This window comes from Schistocerca cancellata, chromosome 2 (genome assembly GCF_023864275.1).
Source record: "Schistocerca cancellata isolate TAMUIC-IGC-003103 chromosome 2, iqSchCanc2.1, whole genome shotgun sequence".
Lineage (NCBI taxonomy): Eukaryota > Metazoa > Arthropoda > Insecta > Orthoptera > Acrididae > Schistocerca > Schistocerca cancellata.
The window spans coordinates 591,660,481-591,681,615 of NC_064627.1; the positions used below are offsets into that span (position 1 = coordinate 591,660,481).

The window sequence follows — 21,135 nt, forward strand, 5'->3', positions numbered from 1 at the left end:
GCTGGAGACACCCATCACTGTATCACTTAAGCCCCCCCCCCCCCCCCCCTTCATCCTCTGAAGAAATTCTGCACAATATGGTTTCAAATATGAACAAAAATGCTAGTGTAAAACCTTGATTATAACCTAGCTCTTTGAATTAACAATTTGATCGCTCAGCATATAGTTACTCCACAAGTAAGCTATTTTGAAACTCTTTCTTAAAAATGAGTAATGCTGTGAACTCTGTAAAAAGGAAATTCCTATGTGAATTCTATTGTCTTTCATGATGAGAAGAAATGCATTTTACACAAAAATATATTGTTTATGATTTTTTTCTGTGACCAATTCTGTCAAGAAGATTATCCTGCTACGTCCCTATGAGTGTTATAACTCATAAATTCAATAAAACGACAGTGCCTATTAGTTCAGTGGTGATGTCAACTTTTGTCTTCTTTCTCTGTATCAATATGGTAACCACATATTTAATGACCCAAAAAACAGTGAAATATGCAAGCATTTATGAACTAAAACTTACATAAACATGATCTTAAAAAATAAAATATGACTTCACATAAGTTTTTTTAAAAACATTCCCATTGATTTTTTTTATATAAGATTTAATCCAAGGGCTATCCATAAATTAACAAACGTTTTGATCTATTGCAGTGGGCACGGCTACAGCTGCCACTTGGTGCCATAACATTCCTACACTCAGTATGCATCCATTGGTGGTAGCGTGTGGCCTGTCTCTGCTACTTTGCTTTCTGTGACATATTACAATGTGTGCTGCAATAGAAAATCTCATTACTTGTGAAGTGCGTTCTGTAATTAGGTTTCTATTGGCAAAAAACTGCAAACCCACTGGAATTTATTATGACTTTTGTGTGATGTGTATGGAAAAGGAATAATGAGTGAAAGCTGAATGAGACAATGGTGCACTGATTTTAGAAATGGCCATACCAATGTTCACAATGAGGACTGCAATGGTAGGCTTAGCCTTGTGACTGATGAACTGGTGATGAAAATCAACGAAAAAATTCATGAAAATCATCATTTCATGATTATGGAATTTTTGCAACATTTTCTCCAAATTTCACAGAGTTTGGTGCATTAAAATTGTGCTGAAGAAGCTTGATTGTCATAAATTTTGTACTCGCTGGGTTCTCAAAATCCTGATGGAAAAAAAAGAGGCTGGCTGCAGCAATGATTGTCCTCTACAATTACGAGAAAAATGGTAACAAAAATATCTAGCATGTTGTAACTGGGGACAAGACTTGAGTGCAGAATGTCAATTGTGAAAGAAACAAAATGGCAGTCAATGGAATAGGAACTCCAAGAAAACAAGGAAGTGTTTGCAAATGCTGTCAGCAAAAAAGATCATGGCTAATGTGTTTTGGCCAACAGAGTGATTCTTATTGATTTCCCTGAATATGGCACAACAATTAACTCAGAGGGGTATTGTCAATCAGTGACAAAATTAAGGTGGTGATATAAGTCAAGTGTTGGGAAAAACTTAGCATGCACATTTTGTTGTTTTGTTTTTTCATGACAATGCATGTCCAAACTTGGCCAGTCACAGATGAGAATTACTATGGAGTTTTGGGTAGGTGGTTTCTATAATCTACCATACAGCCTGGATTCAATGTCAAATGACTACCAACTCTTCCCAGCAATAAAACCATGGCTTGTTACACAACGCTTTGATACTAAAGCCTAATTTCATGGTAGTATAAACCAGTGATTGCAACTGCAGGTAGAAAATTTCTATTGAAATGATATTGTGTGATAAGTGCATCAATTTGAATGATAATTATGTAGGACAGTACTGAATGGATACTTTATTTACTTTAGCTGAATTTTCCCAGAAAATAAGACAATAGGGAGTGAAACTATGCCGAATATGCTTCTCAAGTCAACACAATGGCAAACATTGTTAAGTGAAAAATTTGCTGTACTTAGCTTCTTGATTGGTTTATCTATGTTTTTCCACTCAGTGATGGCTTGTTAACCAGATGAATATCATGGAATTCTATACATGTTGTTTCACACACTTTCTGGAAGTACTCATAAATTACAGGTAATGAGTGTTCCACATTGCTGTTCATCTCATCAGTAGGTATCTCCCATCAAGACACAGGGGTTATTTGCTTATTTGTGTCCTATCCACAACTCTGGCAACAATTTAAGCTATCAGTATTAGTTCTGTTGTTCTGTCACGGCACCAAATGATAGTGTACAGAGTGTGGATGATCCAGTCACAATGACAAATCTGCATCCACTATTAACAATCTATCTAGTTGTGTGGATTCTTTTCTACCTCTATTGTAATTAGTACAATATTCTATTCACATTCCCTGTGGGAATGACAATATAGGCACAGCAGTATATTCCTAAATTTTTCAATGCTTGAAACTTTGTAGTTGGTGTCTATCTTCTGGCGTCTGCTAAATCACGTTATGTAAATAATGTGTGATATGCATAGATTTTGCACTTCTCTGGTTTTATGACTACTTGTACACTATCATACCAAGAATGAACAGTGTAGCATCAGTTTATCCCACTAAAATTGGTGAAAAGAGTGGAGCACAACAAATCACATCTGACACACTGCAGGTTTTGAGATGAGGTATGATAGAAATTTTGGGGAAAATGATGTTAAGGCATTTGCAGTTCACTTTCAGTTGAACAAATGAGATAAAATTAAAGCTTTTCATATGTTTTTGACAATTGTGAAAACTTTGGTAGAAATTGTGAAAACAAAGCAAAGTATCTCACAAATTAGCTTCCACTGGTGATTACATCAAGACAGTTTCAGTGCCATCAAGTGAATGTCAATCTGATCATTAATGATGGCATAGCCTCTCTGTTAACAAAAAGTGTTTCTTCACAACTTTTTCTGAAGTGGAATGGCCCGTCACTAACTTGCTTTGACCCTTCAAAGTACATGGAATCTTGGCTGCTTCATGAACAGCACACCATTAAGGACACCAACAGCAAGGAAAGATTGAGAGGAGGGATGTACAACAAAAACCTTTCAAAACTTTGAATAGTTATATAAACTGTAAGTTAATTTTCTGTAATAAATCATAAATAGAGAAATAATGTTTAACTTAATTAATAAAACATGTCATGAAAATTTTAGTTTTCACCAGTACAAATATTGTATTCTCACTTTTAAAATGCTCAGAAAAATGTTAAAATAATTTTTGAAGAAGTCTAAATTTCAGAAACACCACCAGAAGGTAACAATACCAGAACCTCTTCTTTTTTTCTACAAAGCACTGCTGTAAAATCTCTGATCAATTTTACTGTTTATCTGAAAAATACCCCATCACATCCCCATCGAGCTTCTTTAACAGTAGACAATTATTTCCTGAAAATAATATTATATATATATATCTGCTTCTGGTATCTGTTACCAATGAAACTCAGAAAGCTCCTGATACACAGAGATTAATCCTGCCAGTGTTATGTTTGTAACTCTTGTAGCTTTTGTGGGATTATCAACAGCTGGATTATTTTCTTTCTTCAACACTCAGTCCTTCCACTAAAACCAACAGAGCATAGATTAAGCCACTTTCTACTAGCTGAATGTAAATTAGAACTAAAAGTTGAGAAAATAAAACAGTGAACTAAAAACATCAACCTCTTTAGTTCTTAATACAGAACTTTCCTCACTCTTCTTTGCCTACAATCTATTTAGATTTATGTGTTCTCTAGTTTTATTTTAAATTTGATAGCAGTACCCCTGCTCATCACCAAGGAATGCGAGGCAGAAGCCAACAAGCAATACATCAATGAGTGGCAATGAAAGCCTCTACAATTATGAATTGTTTCAAACTTCGGCAACATGACTGATAATTATAAATTATTGCTTTGATCATTTCCATAAGCTAACAAAATAACTGGTTTCTTCAATGCATTGAATATTCTAAATATATTGCAGGGCATACTAGCCCCTTAAAGAAGTCCCTAAGTTTAAATACCTTGATTTCCTCGACAATGATGTTGCAGATGGAGAGTCCATTTCAGTAATGGCATTGGCAACAGGTTTCACATGAGTCACACCACCTGTAGATGAAAGTTGTTACCAATATGCTCTTCACATTTATTGATTAATTATTAAACTATAAATCAACAAAACATAAACACATCTGATATACATTCTTATACATACGATGGATTAATTAATCTGTTGCAATGACTAGTAATAGAAGGAAAAACTGTTGTAAACTGTAAAAATTAGCATCAATAATTATGAAAACTGGAGGGTCTGAAAATGAAGAAATCTTTTATGAGAATAATGTACGAGTATGTTAAACAATGGAAGCTCCTTGATGGAATAATGTCAATATTACGACAAGGATAGATTACTACTCACCATACAGTGGAGGTGCTGAGTCACAGATAGGCACAACAAAAATACTATCAAACAAGTAAGCTTTCAGGCAAAAAGGCCTTCATCGGAATCAGACACCACACACACAAACACATGTAAATGCAACTCATACACACATGACCACAGTCTCCGGCTGCCGAGGCCAGACAGTCAGGCCTCGGCAGCCACAGACTGTGGTCGTTTGTGCATGTGAGTTGCATTTGCCATGAGTGTGTATGTTGTTTGAATCCAATTGAAGGCCTTTTTGGCCAAAAGCTTAAATGTTTGACAGTCTTTTTGTTGCAACTATCTGCAACTCAACATCTTCGCTATATGATGAGTAGTAATTTATCCTTTTAATAATAATATCATATAAGTATATTACTTGAATAAAAACTGACAACTAACATTTAATGTTGGCTTAGGCTTTAATGTTAACTTGTTCACTTTATGAATGCTTAAACTGAAAATTGTACACACATCAAGAAAAGTTTTGCATCAGCCCAGTTCCCAGAACTCCTGAAGATAGACATTGACTGTGGATATTGCATCACAGACACAGTCCCTTTGATTGTTCAGAGATCACTAAACCCACCCAAAGATGTAAACAACCATGCATGAGCAGTGCCTACTAAACGGAGGGGGTCCAACAGCCGATCAGTTCCAGTCATTCCACCGGGGAGGAGGTACACGGCTCATGTTGTCTGTAGTTCAACCATGCCTAGATGGTAAATACCACAGTTCAATCATGTCTGCATAGTTACTTTGTGCCAGGAAGGGCTCTCAACAAGGGAAGTGTCCAGGCATCTCGGAGTGAACCAAAGCGATGTTGTTCGGACATGGAGGAGATACATAGAGGCAGGAACTGTCAATGACATGCCTTGCTCAGGCTGCCCAAAGGCGGATGACCACTACCTACAGATTATGGCTCAGAGGAGCCCTGACAGCAACACCACCATGTTGAATAATGCTTTTCGTGCAGCCACAGGACGTCATGTTACTACTCAAACTTAGCACAATAGGCTGCATGATGCGCAACTTCACTCCCAATGTCCATGGCGTGGTCCATCTTTGCAACCATGACACCATGCAGTGTGGTACAGATGGGCCCAACAACATGCCGAATGGACTGCTCAGGATTGGTCTCATGTTCTCTTCACCTATGAGTGTCACCTATGCCTTCAACCAGACAATCGTTAGAGATGTGTATGGAGGCAACACAGTCAAACTGAACACACTGTCCAGTGAGTGCACCAAGATGGAGGTTCCCTGCTGTTTTGGGTTGGCATTATAAGGGGCCAACGTATGCTGCTGGTGGTCATGGAAGGCGCCATAATGGCAGAACAATACGTGAATGCCATCCTCCGAGTGATAGTGTAACCATTTCGGCAACATTTTGGCGATGCATTCCTCTTCATGGCCAACAATTCACACCCCCATTTTGCACATCTTGTGAATGATGCTTGACTAGAGTAGCCAGCATGTTCTTGAGACATGAACCCTATAGAACATGCCTGGGATAGATTGAAAAGGGCAGTTTATGAATGACATGACCAACCAACCTATCTGAGGGATCTACATTGAATCGCTATTGAGGAATGGGACAATCTGGACCAACAGAGCCTTGATGAATTTGTGGATAGTACGCCATGATCAATACAGTCATGCATCAATGCTACTTGGTATTAGGGGTATTGGTGTGTACAGCAATCTGGACCTCCACCTCTGAAGGTCTCGCTGTATGGTGGTACAACATGCAATGTGTGGTTTTCATGAGCAACAAAATGGGCGGAAATTATGTTTATATTGATCTCTATTCCAATTTTCTGTGCAGGTTCTGGAACTCTTGGGACCGAGGTGATGCAAAACTTTTTTTGATGTGTGTATATCATATATTCCAATGAGAAAACTGTAGAATTACAAGGTGGCAGAATGTCTGGCCAGTTCTTTGGTGAAGTTTCAGGTGCTGCTGATAGCCTCGTTCCCACATTACATGGGTCTAGTTCAACATGGTGTAATTGTTGAGGGATTTGTTGATGTATTCAAGTCCAGGATAATATTGGGTGACAAGGGGGACGCTTCTGTGTGGTTAATTACACCAATAACCTGACCAGTGCTTTCCTCTCCTGACCAGTGCTTTCCTCTCCCTCAACTGTCCTGCAGACCTTGTCCACAAACAGATCTCCTGAGCAATACATTCCTCCTCATCCAACAATAATGTTCCTATCCCCGGACCATACAGAAGCATTCCCCCTGTCACCCAATATTATCCTGGCCTCGAATACATCAACAAACTACTACGCCAGGGATATGACTTTCTCAAGTCAAGCCCTGAAATAAGATCATCCCTTGACAATATTCTCCCCACACCACTCAAGAGTTGCCTTTCGTCACCCCCCTAACCTCCGTAACATCCTTGCCAAAACCTACAATATTCCCAGACCACCTTCTCTACCCAGCGGTTCCTACCCCTGTAACCGATCCCGCTGCAAAACCTGCCCCATGCATCCCCCCACAACCACCTACTCCAGCCCTGCTACTGGTAAAACATACACAATTCAAGGTAGGGCCACATGTGAAACAACGCACGTCATTTATCAGCTGACATGCTTGCACTGCACACCCTTTTACATTGGTATGATGACAACTAAACTGGCTGAGCACATGAACGGGCACAGACGAACTGTCCGCCTAGGAGATGTCCAATTCCCAGTAGCAGAGCATGCCCTCCAGCATAATTCTAGGGACCTAGGAGCCTGCTACACCATATGTGCCATTTGGCTTTTCCCACCCAACACCAGTCCCTCAGAACTGCAGAGATGGGAACTTGCACTCCAACACATCCTTTCATCCCCCCGTCCCCCTAGACTGAACCTACGTTAACCAACCTCACTCCCATTTACTCTTCAGTCTTCTCCTCTTTCTCTTTCCTCTTTAGCCATTCACGCATCTTTTTATCCTACATAGTTGTGTTTATACTATATTCCTCTTCACTTCTGTATGCGTCCTCTTTGGTTTGAAGCTGGCACAGTACTTACAGTAGAATATCTTTGGCTTCCCTCTGACACCCAGGCCTCCATCTTTGATACCCTCCCTGTTTACCTTTCTCCTGTTGCTTCATAACCTGGGTTGTGAGTAACTGAATCCACTTTCCCTTCTTCCCCTTTTTTCTCCTCTCTCCTCCCTGATGAAGAAACAAAGTTCCGAAAGCTAGGATAAAAATTTTCTGTTCTGTTTTGTGTATCTATTGGCTGTACTGAGCGGAGGTAAGTACTGGCCAGCCCCTCTATCTCTTTGTTAGTATTTGTTTCACATCTTTATATGAGATTTTCCATTAATCATTTAAGTAAATATAAAAACATAATTGAACCTTTAGTTCTTAGAACTTTCAAAGTAGAGAGTGGATGATAAAAATAGGAAGGAAAAGCTACCTTTTCTTCCTTGTTCTTGTGACTTTTCTCATGATGTATGAACTACAAGGACAATTTGAAAGAAAACATACCTTCACATCATCACAAACAACTTTCAGTTATGTTACTAGTGCATTATCTCACACAACATGCCTCATTGGAAAACTTGTTCTGGAGCACATCATAGGCATACAGTTGCTTCAGGTCATAGAAAGATAGTTTTTTCAACTTTTGAAGTAAGAAGAAAATCACATGAGACCATTCCTATATTGTGAGATGGATATGGAAATACCTGGTTATGGGACTCCAAATGCTTGTATTTGGTCAATATGCTCAGAGCAGATGAATGTAATGATTGCACAAGATGCCATACAAGCATGCATTTGCACACTTCTAGGTTCTTCTAAAAATTAAGGAAATCATATTAAAAAGTACAAATCTGAATTACATATTCAAGTGCAATAGTTCCAATATGCTTGCTTTCAAGGAGGAATGTGCACAGTTGTCTTTGACCCAAACTCCTTGTGCATTTCCTTATTGTTGGAAGAGTATGATTAACATAGATGTAGTAGATGCATGATGCTACTTTGATTTTGATTTCTAGAGTCGCCTCTCACTGAAATGAATAAAATTAACAAATAACTGTTACAGACCTCCACGCATTAGAATAACAGTTATCAAACATCTATTTATAGAGCTGTAAATGCTGAGCCATTACTTCCTTGGCCGGCCGTGGTGGCCAAGCGGTTAAAGGCGCTACAGTCTGGAACCGCGCGACCGCTACGGTCGCAGGTTCGAATCCTGCCTCGGGCATGGATGTGTGTGATGTCCTTAGGTTAGTTAGGTTTAATTAGTTCTCAGTTCTAGGCGACTGATGACCTTAGAAGTTCAGTCGCATAGTGCTCAGACCCATTTGAACCCCCCCCCCCCCCCCCCATTACTTCCTTTGGTGGTAATGACTGAAAACCTACCACATTTGAAGACATACAAGTAAGATGTAAAGGATAGTTACCAAACTACTCTCAAGAGTATACTCTATATATTGGGAGGTACTGATGGTGTTTATTTTCCATATGCAAAATGCATGTCTGCACCAGTAGCTTCGCTGTACATCTGTACATCTGAACCATCTTGCATCTTTGACAGTTTTTCTTTCCTGTTACTGAACTCATTAAAACAATTACAGACTGTGAAGCATCTCCATGGGACTGGCTGTTGAACTCATTAAAACAATGAAAGTCTATGAAGTATCTTCAACAGACTTTTTTATGTTTACTGAACTTGTTCAAACTGTTCAAATGGCTCTGAGTACTATGCAACTTAACTTCTGAGGTCATTAGTCGCCTAGAACTTAGAACTAATTAAACCTAACTAACCTAAGGACATCACACACATCCATGCCCGAGGCAGGATTCGAACCTGCGACCGTAGCCGTCACGCGGTTCCAGACTGAAGCGCCTTTAACCGCACGGCCACAACGGCCGGCGTGTTCAAACTGTGAATCACCAAATTCAAATATACAGCTCTGCAAAACTTAAGGACATGATAGCTAAAGTAACATAACATATTAACTATTGTGACTCGCCGATCTTTCTTTTTGCATTTGTGACACACGGCCCAACGTTAGGGATAATCATCTCGTGAACGTTTCATAAAACTCCGCGGAAGGAAGTTGCCGTGGGGTTTGCTGCAGTTTCTTAGAGGTTTGTTTAGGGTTAGGCCGAGGCTGTGCTTGGGCGCACTGTGGCCACGTCAGCCGGCGGGGACATGCCACACGCTTCGTCAACAGCGCACAGAGGTTGTACATCCCCGACGTCACCCCCTGCCTCTATTTGCGCTCCAGCGGCGCGAGAAATTTCAAAAGACTGAGCAATGAATAGGACATCATCGAGAGTTGGATTTGCTAACTGAACAGCACATTGCCTAACTTCTTTGTTGGGCGCCGACCGAATAATAGCATCCCGTACCATGGAATCAGCGTAGGACTCTTTGTAAACGTCAGTAACAAATTGACACCTTCGACTGAGGCCGTGAAGTTCAGCAGCCCAAGTGCGATAGGATTAATTCGGTTGTTTTGACAATGATAAAAGGCAACACGAGAGACTACCACATGTGTATGCTTTTGAAAATATGCGGACAGAAGGGAGCACATTTCAGCAAAGGAAAAAGACGCAAGATCTTTCAAAGGAGCCAACAACAACCGATACATTTGAGGTGAAATCCATGAAAGGAACAGAGACTTACATGTTTGGCCATCCGCGACATGAAATGCCAAGAAGTGCTGTCAAAGACGTTTTTCGTAATGAGACCAGTCTTCCACCGTCTCGTCGTAAGGAGGAAAAGGAGGGAGCGACAACGACGAGAGACGTCCCGCATTGGATGCCGCGACGAAATCACGAATCGCATTTGTGAGAAGCGTTTGCTGTTCTATGAGACTGTGCAATAGTTGCTCTACAGTAGCCACAGAAGCCTGTAGGTCAACGATGAAAAAGAAAAATTCACTACCTCGTCGCCAATTGTTATAATGTCAAGTTGAACAAATATATTTCAAGGATGGCACAATACATGTAAGTCACAGACCAAGTAAACAAAGTAACACGGGTTAACAGTCAAATCAGAACTGAGTCCGAGTCTAGTGGCTGCTGGCTGGCTGGCTGCTTAGGTGGCACTGCTGCTGCATGGCTGGCAGACAGTGCCGCATGTAGAGGATGCGCGTAACTACGCGGCGGCACTTTGAAAGATCGGCGAACCACAACATTAACTACTCTGTGGAAATAAATGAAAGTGTGGGATCATGTTGCCAGGGTTCATGCACAAAAAGATGGATGTCACATGGCATGAGGTCAGCAGGACTATAGCGCCAGATGGGGCTGGCCCGCAACATGAGGCAGTTGAAGGGATGGGAAAAGACAGTCAGTGTCAATCAACAAGCAGTTATGATGCACTGTCGTGATGTTCTTAATTGCAACATGGAGACAAACTTTTGATGACTTCACACAGGAAAGAATCACCAGGGAACTGGAAGGGTGCAGTATGGCAAGTGCAGCCCAGGGGTTTGGTACTGCTCACAGGTTTGTTCACGGGCATGGAGAGTGTTCCAATCTCTGGTAGCCAGCTCCATGGAAGTTGAATGTCCAACAAAGGTAATGGATCTAGACGGCTGTTAGAGGGCACAGTCTTGTAGCAACACTGTGATCACAGCATAAGTGCACCACTCTTATCACCATGTGAATGCGCTGGCCAATAGTGATCCTCAAGGTCGATATCAATACAACTACCCAGTGAACGGTCAAATGGTCCTATACTCATGTCTGATATTGTCAGTTACTATCATCTCTGTCCTATGAAGTATTGTATAACAACCTCACTTGAGCCTCGGTCTTCCTCTCTTGTCATGATGCAGATTGTCTCTCTCTCTGCTCTTGCTCTTGGTCTGTTGATATCATTGTGGCACAGGTTTTTTGCTGTGCTCTTTGTTTTTTACAGAGTTTGCTTTGATCTTGTTCTTGTCTGTGTCCTGTACACTGTCAGTGAGCTGTGTTTAGCTTGGCTGCCGCTTGGTGCCATGTAACTCTACTGCAGGTTGCTCTTCTGTCTTGTGGCTTCAGGTTTTTCTCTCCTGAGTTCTGACACACACGCTGATATCCAGCTACTCACAGTTATAGCAAAAACCACAGGCAATGCTGTCCAAAGATGAGGAGGTGGTAAAACATGGTCAACTACAACAGCAGTTGACTGCTATATTATGCATCATGTAAGAAGGGACCGCAGCAAACAGTGGGTGCAATTGCTACATTTAAGATGACTGCAACGTATGCAAATCTCATGCTCCACAGTGGCATAGCAACTGCATGATGGTGGTCTCTTTACCCAATGACCAGAATTTTGTGTTCCGTTGACACCCTCACATTGTCCCATTGAGCACATTGCGATGATGCCAAGAGCATAGGGATTGACCAACAAGGACAAGGGTCACATGCTCTTCTGAGATGAGTGGAGATATAGCCTGGGTAGTGATTCTGAAGATACACTTATATGGCCAGAGGTGGTAACAATTAATGCACCCAGGAACACTATCAAACATGGTAGTTTTGGTTGTCCAAGTGTTGTGGTGTGGACGGGTATAATGTTGCATGGGCTTACTGACCTTCAGATCTTTGAAGGTGGCACAATCACCACTCATTGTTACTCTGACTCTGTACTATGTCCTCATAAATGTTTTTTCAGGGATGCATTCAACCCTGTCTGCATTATTACAGATGACAATGCAGGACTGCATCGAACAGCACAAGTGAAATAGGACTTGGAACAAGAAGATATTCAGCAAATGGACTATCCCTTGCGTTACCCCATCTAAATCCCATTGAGCACATGTTGCAAGCTTTGGGGAGACATACATGCAGTACATTCACATGCACAGATGACATCCAGCAGTTGTCAACTGCACTAGTGGAGGAATAATACACCCTCCCATCGGAACTCCTTACAAACCTTGCAGCCAGCATGGATGCATGCTGCAGAGTATGTATTGCTGTCCACAATGATCACACACTCTATTAAGAGCTATGTCCCAACTTTCATGATATCCGGAGGTCCATCATAAATCATGGTGACTTCACGGGTCCATCATAAATTATGGTGACTTCACTGTAATTATTATCTTCCTATAAAAGTTTCATTTCTGTTCATATCATTGCGTATATCTTTCAGTTACCTTCTGTACTAGAATGTAGCTGTTCTTTCTATGTATGGTCCAATTTTCATCGAGCTATGTTATTTGGCAGCTGCACATCATGTGAAAGTTACTTTAATCCATAAGATTTGCACACCAGTGTAGTTGCTCAGGATACTAATCTACAATCAAACTTTGAAATCAGAGTGTGTTGGTATGTTCTGATGGTTCCTTTTTAGTTCATATCCACATCCATACTTATCAAGCCTCCGTGAAATGCATGACAGAAAGTATTTGACATGGCACCACATACTATGGTATCTTTCCATTCCAGTTGTGAGTGTAGCGCAGGAAGAATGACTGTTTAAATGTTCCTGTGCACACTTTAATCAATCTCGTAAGACCCTATGATTAATGCATAAGGGGCTGTACTACACTACTGGCCATTAAAACTGCTACACCACGACGATGACGTGCTACAGATGTGAAATTTGACTAACAGAAAGAAGATGCTGTGATATGCAAATGATTAGATTTTCAGAGCATTCACACAAGGTTGGCGCCGGTGGCGACACCTACAACATGCTGACATGAGGGAAGTTTCCAACCTATTTCTCAAACATAAACAGCAGTTGACCGCCATTGTCTGGTGAAACGTTGCCTTGTGTAAGGAGGAGAAATGTGTACCATCATGTTTCCGATTTTGATAAAGGTCGGATTGTAGCCTACCGCGATTGCGGTTTATCATATCGCGACATTGCTGCTCGCGTTGGTCGAGATCCAATGACTGTTAGCAGAATATGGAATTGGTGGGTTCAGGAGGGTAATACGGAACGCTGTGCTGGATCCCAATGGCCTCGTATCACAAGCAGTCGATATGACAGGCATCTTACCCACATGGCTGTAACGGATCGTGCAGCCACGTCTCGATCCCTGAGTCAACAGATGAGGATGTTTGCAAGACAACAAACATCTGCACGAACAGTTCGACAACGTTTGCAGCAGCATGGACTATCGGCTCGGAGACCATGTCTGCAGTTACACTTGATGTTGTATCACAGTAAGGAGCCCCTGTGATGGCATACTCAATGACGAACCTGGGTGCACAAATGGCAAAATGTCATTTTTTCGGATTAATACAGGTTCTGTTTACAGCATCATGATAGTTGTATCTGTGTTTGGCAACATCGCAGTGAACGCACATTGGAAGTGTGTATTCATCATCGCCATACTGACATATCACCCTGCGTGGTGGTATGGGGTGCCATTGGTTACATGTCTCGGTCACCTCTTGTTCGCACTGACGGCACTTTGAACAGTGGGCGTTACATTTCAGATCTGTTAAGACCCATGGCTCTACCCTTCATTTGATACCTGTGAAACACTACATTTCAGCAGGATAATGCACGACCGCATGTTGCAGGTCCTGTACGGGCCTTTCTGGATACAGAAAATGTTCGACTGCTGCCCTGGCCAGCACATTCTCCAGATCTCTCACCAACTGAAAACGTCTGGTCAATGGTGGCCGAGCAACTGGCTCGTCACAATACGCCAGTCACTACTCTTGATGAACTGTGGTATCGTGTTGAAGTTGCATGGGCAGCTGTACCTGTACATGCCATTCAAGCTCTGTTTGACTCAATGCCCAGGCGTATCAAGGCCATTATTACAGCCAGACAGAGGTGATTGTTCTGGGTACTGATTTCTCAGGATCTATGCACCCAAATTGCGTGAAAATGAAATCACATGTCAGTTTTAGTATAATATATTTGTCAAATGAATACCCGTTTATCATCTGCATTTCTTCTTGGTGTAGCAATTTTTATGGCCAGTAGTGTATGAGACTTGTCTTTGAGACTTTGGAAGTAGGCTTTCCTGGGATTCTTTTATTTTATATGTTTAGTCCTGTATGACCAAATTAAGAAGAAAAACTCCATGGTCCTAGATCAAGTCAGTACATTAAACTAAAATCAGAAAAATTAATAACAGATAAAATTTACAAGAAGCCTATACAGATGACAAACTGCTGAGTCTATTTTAGTATGATCAACAATATAAAACAATAATTAGCTTAATGTTTTTTTGGGAACTGCCTGATGAAATAGAAGGCATTGGCCATGAGGAAACTCTTCACTTTGGAGTTGAAAGATAAAGGATTATTGCTATATTTTTTAAATCTTGCGGTAGTTTGCTGGAAATGGATGTAGCAAAATACTGTGTGTCTTTCTGTACAGGCATCAAGGAGGTGCGATCCAAATGCAGGTTGGATTTTTGCCTCATATTAACCAAACAAATGCTGATAATCCTTGGAATAAGCTTATATTGATAACAACAAATGACATTAACCCACTAATCATATGCTCATTCTGTGTATAAAAATGCTGGTTTTAATTTAATTGTATTTTACCAACTGTCAAAACTGAGTCTTACTGTGATTTATCATCAATTTATCTTTTACAAGCCACAAACTTATGTCCTGAACTGCACAATTTGATGTGCTGCCTATGTTGCACTCAACATACTTCATTATCAAGCTAGTGTCGTCAACAAATGGAAATAATTTAGAATCACCTGCCATACTAGAAAGGCATTTATATACATAAGGAAGAACAGTGGCCCCAGCACTGACCCCTGAGGCACCCTCCTTCCCCTCCCCCCCTACTCAACCATGCCCCAATTAGACACTATCTGGCAGCCATTCTCATTACTGTGGGTAATGACATTTTGCTGTCCGTTCATAAAGTATGAGAGGAGCCAATTGTGAGCTACTCCTCTTAGTCCATAGTTGTCCTCTCCTGTAGTAATATTTTGTGTTCACACATTCAAACACCTTAGTTAAATCAAAGAAGATGCCTAGTGTTCACAACTTTTTGTTTAATCCATCCAGCATCTCGCAGAGAAAAGAGAATATAGCATGAAGCATTGTCAGTTGTTAAACTACTTCCACACCCAAATTATATGGTTGACAGCAAATTTTGTGAACTGAAATGACAATTATGCTTATATGAGGTGTGATAAAAAAAATGGGAATTTTTATTTTTCTTACACAAGTTTTATTTATTTATCAACATCAACTTTGTACCCTTCACAGTAATCCCCCTCAGATATAACATATCTGTGCCAGCACTTTTTCCAATCTTGGAAGCACTTCTGGAACTCAATTTTTGTCATGGTGTTCAGCTCCTTAAGCAATACTGTTTTTGTCATCAAGGGTGGCAAATCAACATCCTTTTATGGTCCTCTTCAGCTTTAGGGATGGAAAGGAGGCCATGTCTGGTGAACACAGTGGCTGAGGAAACATAATGGTTTTGTTTTCTGCCAAAAATTCATAAACATGCATTGAGGTGTGAATGAGAATATTATTGTGATGCAATTTCCATGAGTGGATTTGTGGCAATTCTGGTCCTTTTCTTTGGATAGCGCCATGTCACAGATGCATAACCTCCAATTAGTACTCCTTATTGACCATAAAACCAGAAGATAGAAACTCATGATGCACTATCCCACTGCAATTAATTTTGCTGTTCGATGTTTCATGCCCAAACTATCCAAAAAAATTGCTTGGTATGAGCCAAGGATATGCCGACTTCATCAGCAACCTCTCTGATGGTGATTCAGCAATTTTCCAAAATCATTTTCTTTACTTCTTTCAAACTTTGCTCCCAAGACCACAAATTTAACACTGATTCATATTCATCCAAAAAATTTAGCAAATATGCAAAAACAGAGCACATCACATTTCAAAAACAGCTAGCCCGAAAACAGCTATAAACAAAAAGAATTGTGTGCTTGGTGACAGTGATTGATGTAGAATTGCTGCATTACTGAGAGATAAATGTAATTTAATGGTAACAGGTTTTGTAAAGCCAGGAACACAGTTTTGTGAGATAAATGGACTAAGAAATTCTACTGAAATATCCATCTTAAGTAAAGGTAATTTTGTTATGCAGGGTGGTTCAAACGATGTCTATGGAATGGAATGAATAAGTTTACAAAAGAAATGAAGAATTTTTAAACAACTTATTACATATAAATGCTCTCATCATTAACATCCCTCATCATTATGATTTGGCAACCAAGAAATTTACATTATTAACAAACTAGTCTCAGAAATATGTTCCATATTTCATAACATAGAGATGAGTGATACAAACAATTTAGGAAGAAGATTTCATACAGCACATGGGCTAACTTTAAATATGTTGGGAAAATACCAACTAGCAGAAAAATTATGAAATCATATCTTGAAGAAAACAACCCTAAGTTTCAAAACAGTCAGACAAACACAAATTACAAAATGGTTTAGACCAAAAACAATAGAAGCATCGGCAGAAGCAGCACAGTGCCAACCACTCAAAATCATCTCACCTACTGAAAACTACCTGCAAGAAGCCACATATGAAAATTTTTAGAGTAAGTCCTTTGTTGTAAATACCTTTAGAAAAATAACTAATTAAACCTTTGACTAAGAAGCCAAAAGCCCACCATTTGTTGTATTACATCATAATGTCCAATCAATCATAAATAAAATTCCAATGCTGCAAGTGTTACTTCAGTCACAAATAAAGCCAAATGTAATATGTATCACTGAACTCTTGTTGCATAAAAAAGGAATTCAGTTAACCTCTATTCCAAGGTAGCCACTAACAAGCTAATATTGTAGGAACTTCTCCACACATGGTGGTACTGCCATCTCTGTGAAGCACCAAATAAAATGTTTAAATAAACATCTTGCACTATCAGCATTGATAGTGAGCATTCTATGATTAAACTACCTGAACTAAACTATATAATTATAAATGTATATAGAGCAAAAAGTAGTAATATTCCCATCTTTGTGACCAAATTAGGAGTTCTGTCAAATAATGTCACCACATTCAATATGACAATAATTCTTTATGATGATTTTAACATTAATTTTTTGAAAAACAGTAATGCTATACATGCTTTGATAAACTTGAACAAATCATTCAATATGATCTGCACAATACACTCTCCAAAAAGATCAACTGAGCACATACATTCAATAACTGACTAAATCTTCATAACTGATACTACCTCCATATTCATTGGCGAAGTACTGAGCATGAAATACAGTGACCATGATACTCTCCTATTGAGCACAGATAAACAAAAAAGTAAAATCAGCCCCAAAACAGTAATTCAAAGAAGAACCTTTTCTGAGGACAATATTAGTATTTTTAATTTCCTATTAGCCAAGGAAAATTGGGGAAAGTGTTGATATGCAAACAATTGTTGACAGTATATTCTTAAGCTTTCATAATACCTTCCTTTATTATTTTAATAGAACATTTCTGCTTGAACAAAAATTTCAAGCAATAAAAATAGAAAGTCACGGGTAACAAAAGGAATCAAGATCTCTAGTGAAAGGAACAGATTTCTACAATACTTCCACAAAAACACAAAGTCACTCAACATTTCTCTGACTGACGTAAAACCTACAAAAAACCTATTTTAGCGTTATTAGACAGGCAAAACTTTTATGGAATGACAGTTTCATGAGTAATGTTCAAACAAAACGAAACCCATATGGAAAGTTATTAAAAAAGAAACTTGTAGTTCAATACCTAAAAAAGCGAATATTCCTCTATCACTTAAAGAATCTAAGGTCACAGATCCACATACAGTCCCAAACAAATTCAATAGATACTTCACCTCACTAGCCAAAGATCTCATTCAGGTTACCTGCAAGGTACCATTCTCAAGTTCCACCAATATGTCAAACACCAATAATGTTTAAATATTTGTTTGTGAAACAAACCATAATGAAATTATGAATATAATAAAATAATTGAGCAATAAAACCTCTAGTAGCTATGATGAAGTACCTGGCCTCATATTAAAAGTGTGTGATCCCCTCACAGTAAACCCATTATCAATCATTCATTAAAACTGGCATCTTTCCAGATGCTCACAAAATAGCTAAACTCTCACTGTTATTAAAGTAAGGTTCCCCTCATTTAGTATCCAATTATTAACCTTTTCCATATTAAGCATTTTTTCAAAAATCCTGGAAAAATCTTTTTTGTGACAGACTTATACATTTCATAAACACCTATCAGCATTCAACAACATGGCTTTAGAAAATCTATGCCCACCCAAACAGCAGGTTTTGAAATGTTGGACCACACTCAAAACTCAAAACATAATATAGCCAACATAATATAGCTGCAGGTATCTTCTTAGATCTCTCTAAAGCTTTTGACACTCTATATAATAAAATACTGCTTGATAAATTGGAAAAAAGAGTAATAAGAAGTGTGGCACATAGCTGATTATGCTCTTAGTTACAGAAATGCAGACAGAAGGTGTCACTTCTATATGATATTAATGTACAGAACAAAATCAGTAATAGGATTTTCCTCTCAGTTGAAAGATCAATAAAATATGTTGTTCCACATGGCTCTGTTCTATGACCGTTACTTTTCCTCATTTATGTAGATGACCTTGTTGATCACAAACAGTTCTGGAGACCTTCAGTCAGTGTCTGATAACTCTATGAAAAGACTTTCTGAGTGGTTTAACAAAAATTGCCTTCTTGTTAATAGTGAATAAACTTTATGTATCAACTTCCATTTAATTCCCTCACCCTACCAAAAAAACTATACAAATAAATTTAAATAATGATACAATTGAAAATGTAAATCCAATAAAATTTTTTGATCTATGAGTTCAATAGAATTTAAAATGGGATACACATATAAACAACTTATCAAAGAAACTCTCAGCATTGTGCTAAGGAGTAAGAATATTGAAGTCTGCTACAAGTAAATCCACAGTAATGCAGCATACCATACACAGTTCCACTCCTTGCTCCAATGTGGAATCATCTTCTGGGGAAATTCTACTAATGGCACAAACATATTTAAACTACAAAAAAGAGCATCAAGGATAATTTGTAGTCTGTAAATGTGACTTTATAAATCTTTATGTTCTAAGCATCCCATGCCTGTACATCCAAGAAACAATCCTTTCCACCGGGGAATACCCCATAAGAACAGGAAAATTAATGCAAAACAAGGATATACATACACATTATACCAGAAGACAGTCAAATATCCACCAAATCTCTTAAAGGACACCATCATACCAAAAAACTACAATTCAACTTGGGTCATATTACCTAATAAGATTCCAGATAAAATGAAACTTGCAAGATCCAGTACTTAAAAACAAACAAAAGGCATTTCTAACAAAGCATTGCTTCCATTTAGAGCAAGAATTCCTGGAAATGAAAAATTAAATAAGTGTTAACTGAATATTAATAATGAAGTGTAAACTGAGTTTCCAAACATGAAACTTCTGTTTCCTTTGAAAAGTACTGTATTGAGTGTAGAACATTCATAGGCAAAATAGTAAACTATAATTCTACAGTATACAAGTATGTTTCAGTTACATTTCTCCAAATTTTTTAAATACTTTTTATGTATGTACACCTTTTATCATTAGTAAATTTCATTGTCTGTGTACTCTCAATGTTTAATTTCATGTTTCATACATTTTTAAATGTTATTCTCTTTCTTTCGTATTTTCAATGGTCATTTTCGTTATTTCTGAATTGCAGTGGTTATTTGTATAGACTCTCAAAGCCTGCAAGTTTCTTAGTTGCTCGTATTCATTGACTATAGAGTATGTGTGTAACTATATTCATCAATGAGCAAATTTCTATAAATTTTTAGTAACAATCCATTACCTACATATTTCTTAGCTGCTCATATTCATTTGTCTGTATAGTCTGTGTGTTACTATATTTATCAAAGGGTAATTTTTCTGTTTCCAATCTCACTGAGTAATTTTTTTAGAGATAACAATGTTCTGAAAATGCATAATTCTTAATGAAAAATGACATATCCTACATCACATGTGCTTTTTGTACAATATGTGAGGAAGAGGATAAATGAAACACACATATACAAATACAATGTCATCAGTAATTGACATACTATAACATCAAGGGTAGTTGTCATCTTCAACTTCTTCTTGACCCTCTTTGAAATGTTTATCACACTTGTAAACTCCTGTCATACTCACATCACATTCACCAAAAGCCACAGTCAACATTTCAACTGTAGTCCTGCACTGTATTCCATTTTTCAAGAAAAATTTAATGAAAATTCTTTGATCCATCTTTTCAACCATCAACAATAAACTAAATATTCAAAACAGTTGACAATGCAAACATATATCAGGAACATGCGTACCAGTAACAGAAAAGAATTTGACAATCATATATATAAATCCTGTACACACAAAATTCAAGCTTTTGCAACAAACTGTTGCCTCATCAGGAAAGAGGGAAGGAGAGGGAAAGACGAAAGGATGTGGGTTTTAAGGGAGAGGGTAAGGAGTCATTCCAGTCCCGGGAGCGGAAAGACTTACCTTAGGGGGAAAAAAGGACGGGTATACACTCGCACACACACACGTATCCATCCACACATATACAGACACAAGCAGACATATTTAAAGACCAAATATATATATGTCTGCTTGTGTCTGTATATGTGTGGATGGATACGTGTGTGTGTGCGAGTGTATACCCGTCCTTTTTTCCCCCTAAGGTAAGTCTTTCCGCTCCCGGGACTGGAATGACTCCTTACCCTCTCCCTTAAAACCCACATCCTTTCATCTTTCCCTCTCCTTCCCTCTTTCCTGATGAGGCAACAGTTTGTTGC

General features: G+C 38.9%; 1 protein-coding gene across 1 annotated transcript in view; it reads right to left on the reverse strand.

Annotated features, from left to right (window-relative positions):
- The window catches only part of LOC126162227 (E3 ubiquitin-protein ligase CBL-B-B), a 178,948-nt gene that overhangs the window by 6,724 nt on the left and 151,089 nt on the right, over positions 1–21,135 (reverse strand). Inside the window, exon 13 of the mRNA XM_049918588.1 lies at positions 3,969–4,053. Coding sequence (XP_049774545.1) covers positions 3,969–4,053 — 85 coding nt within the window. The remainder of the gene's footprint in view (positions 1–3,968; positions 4,054–21,135) is intronic.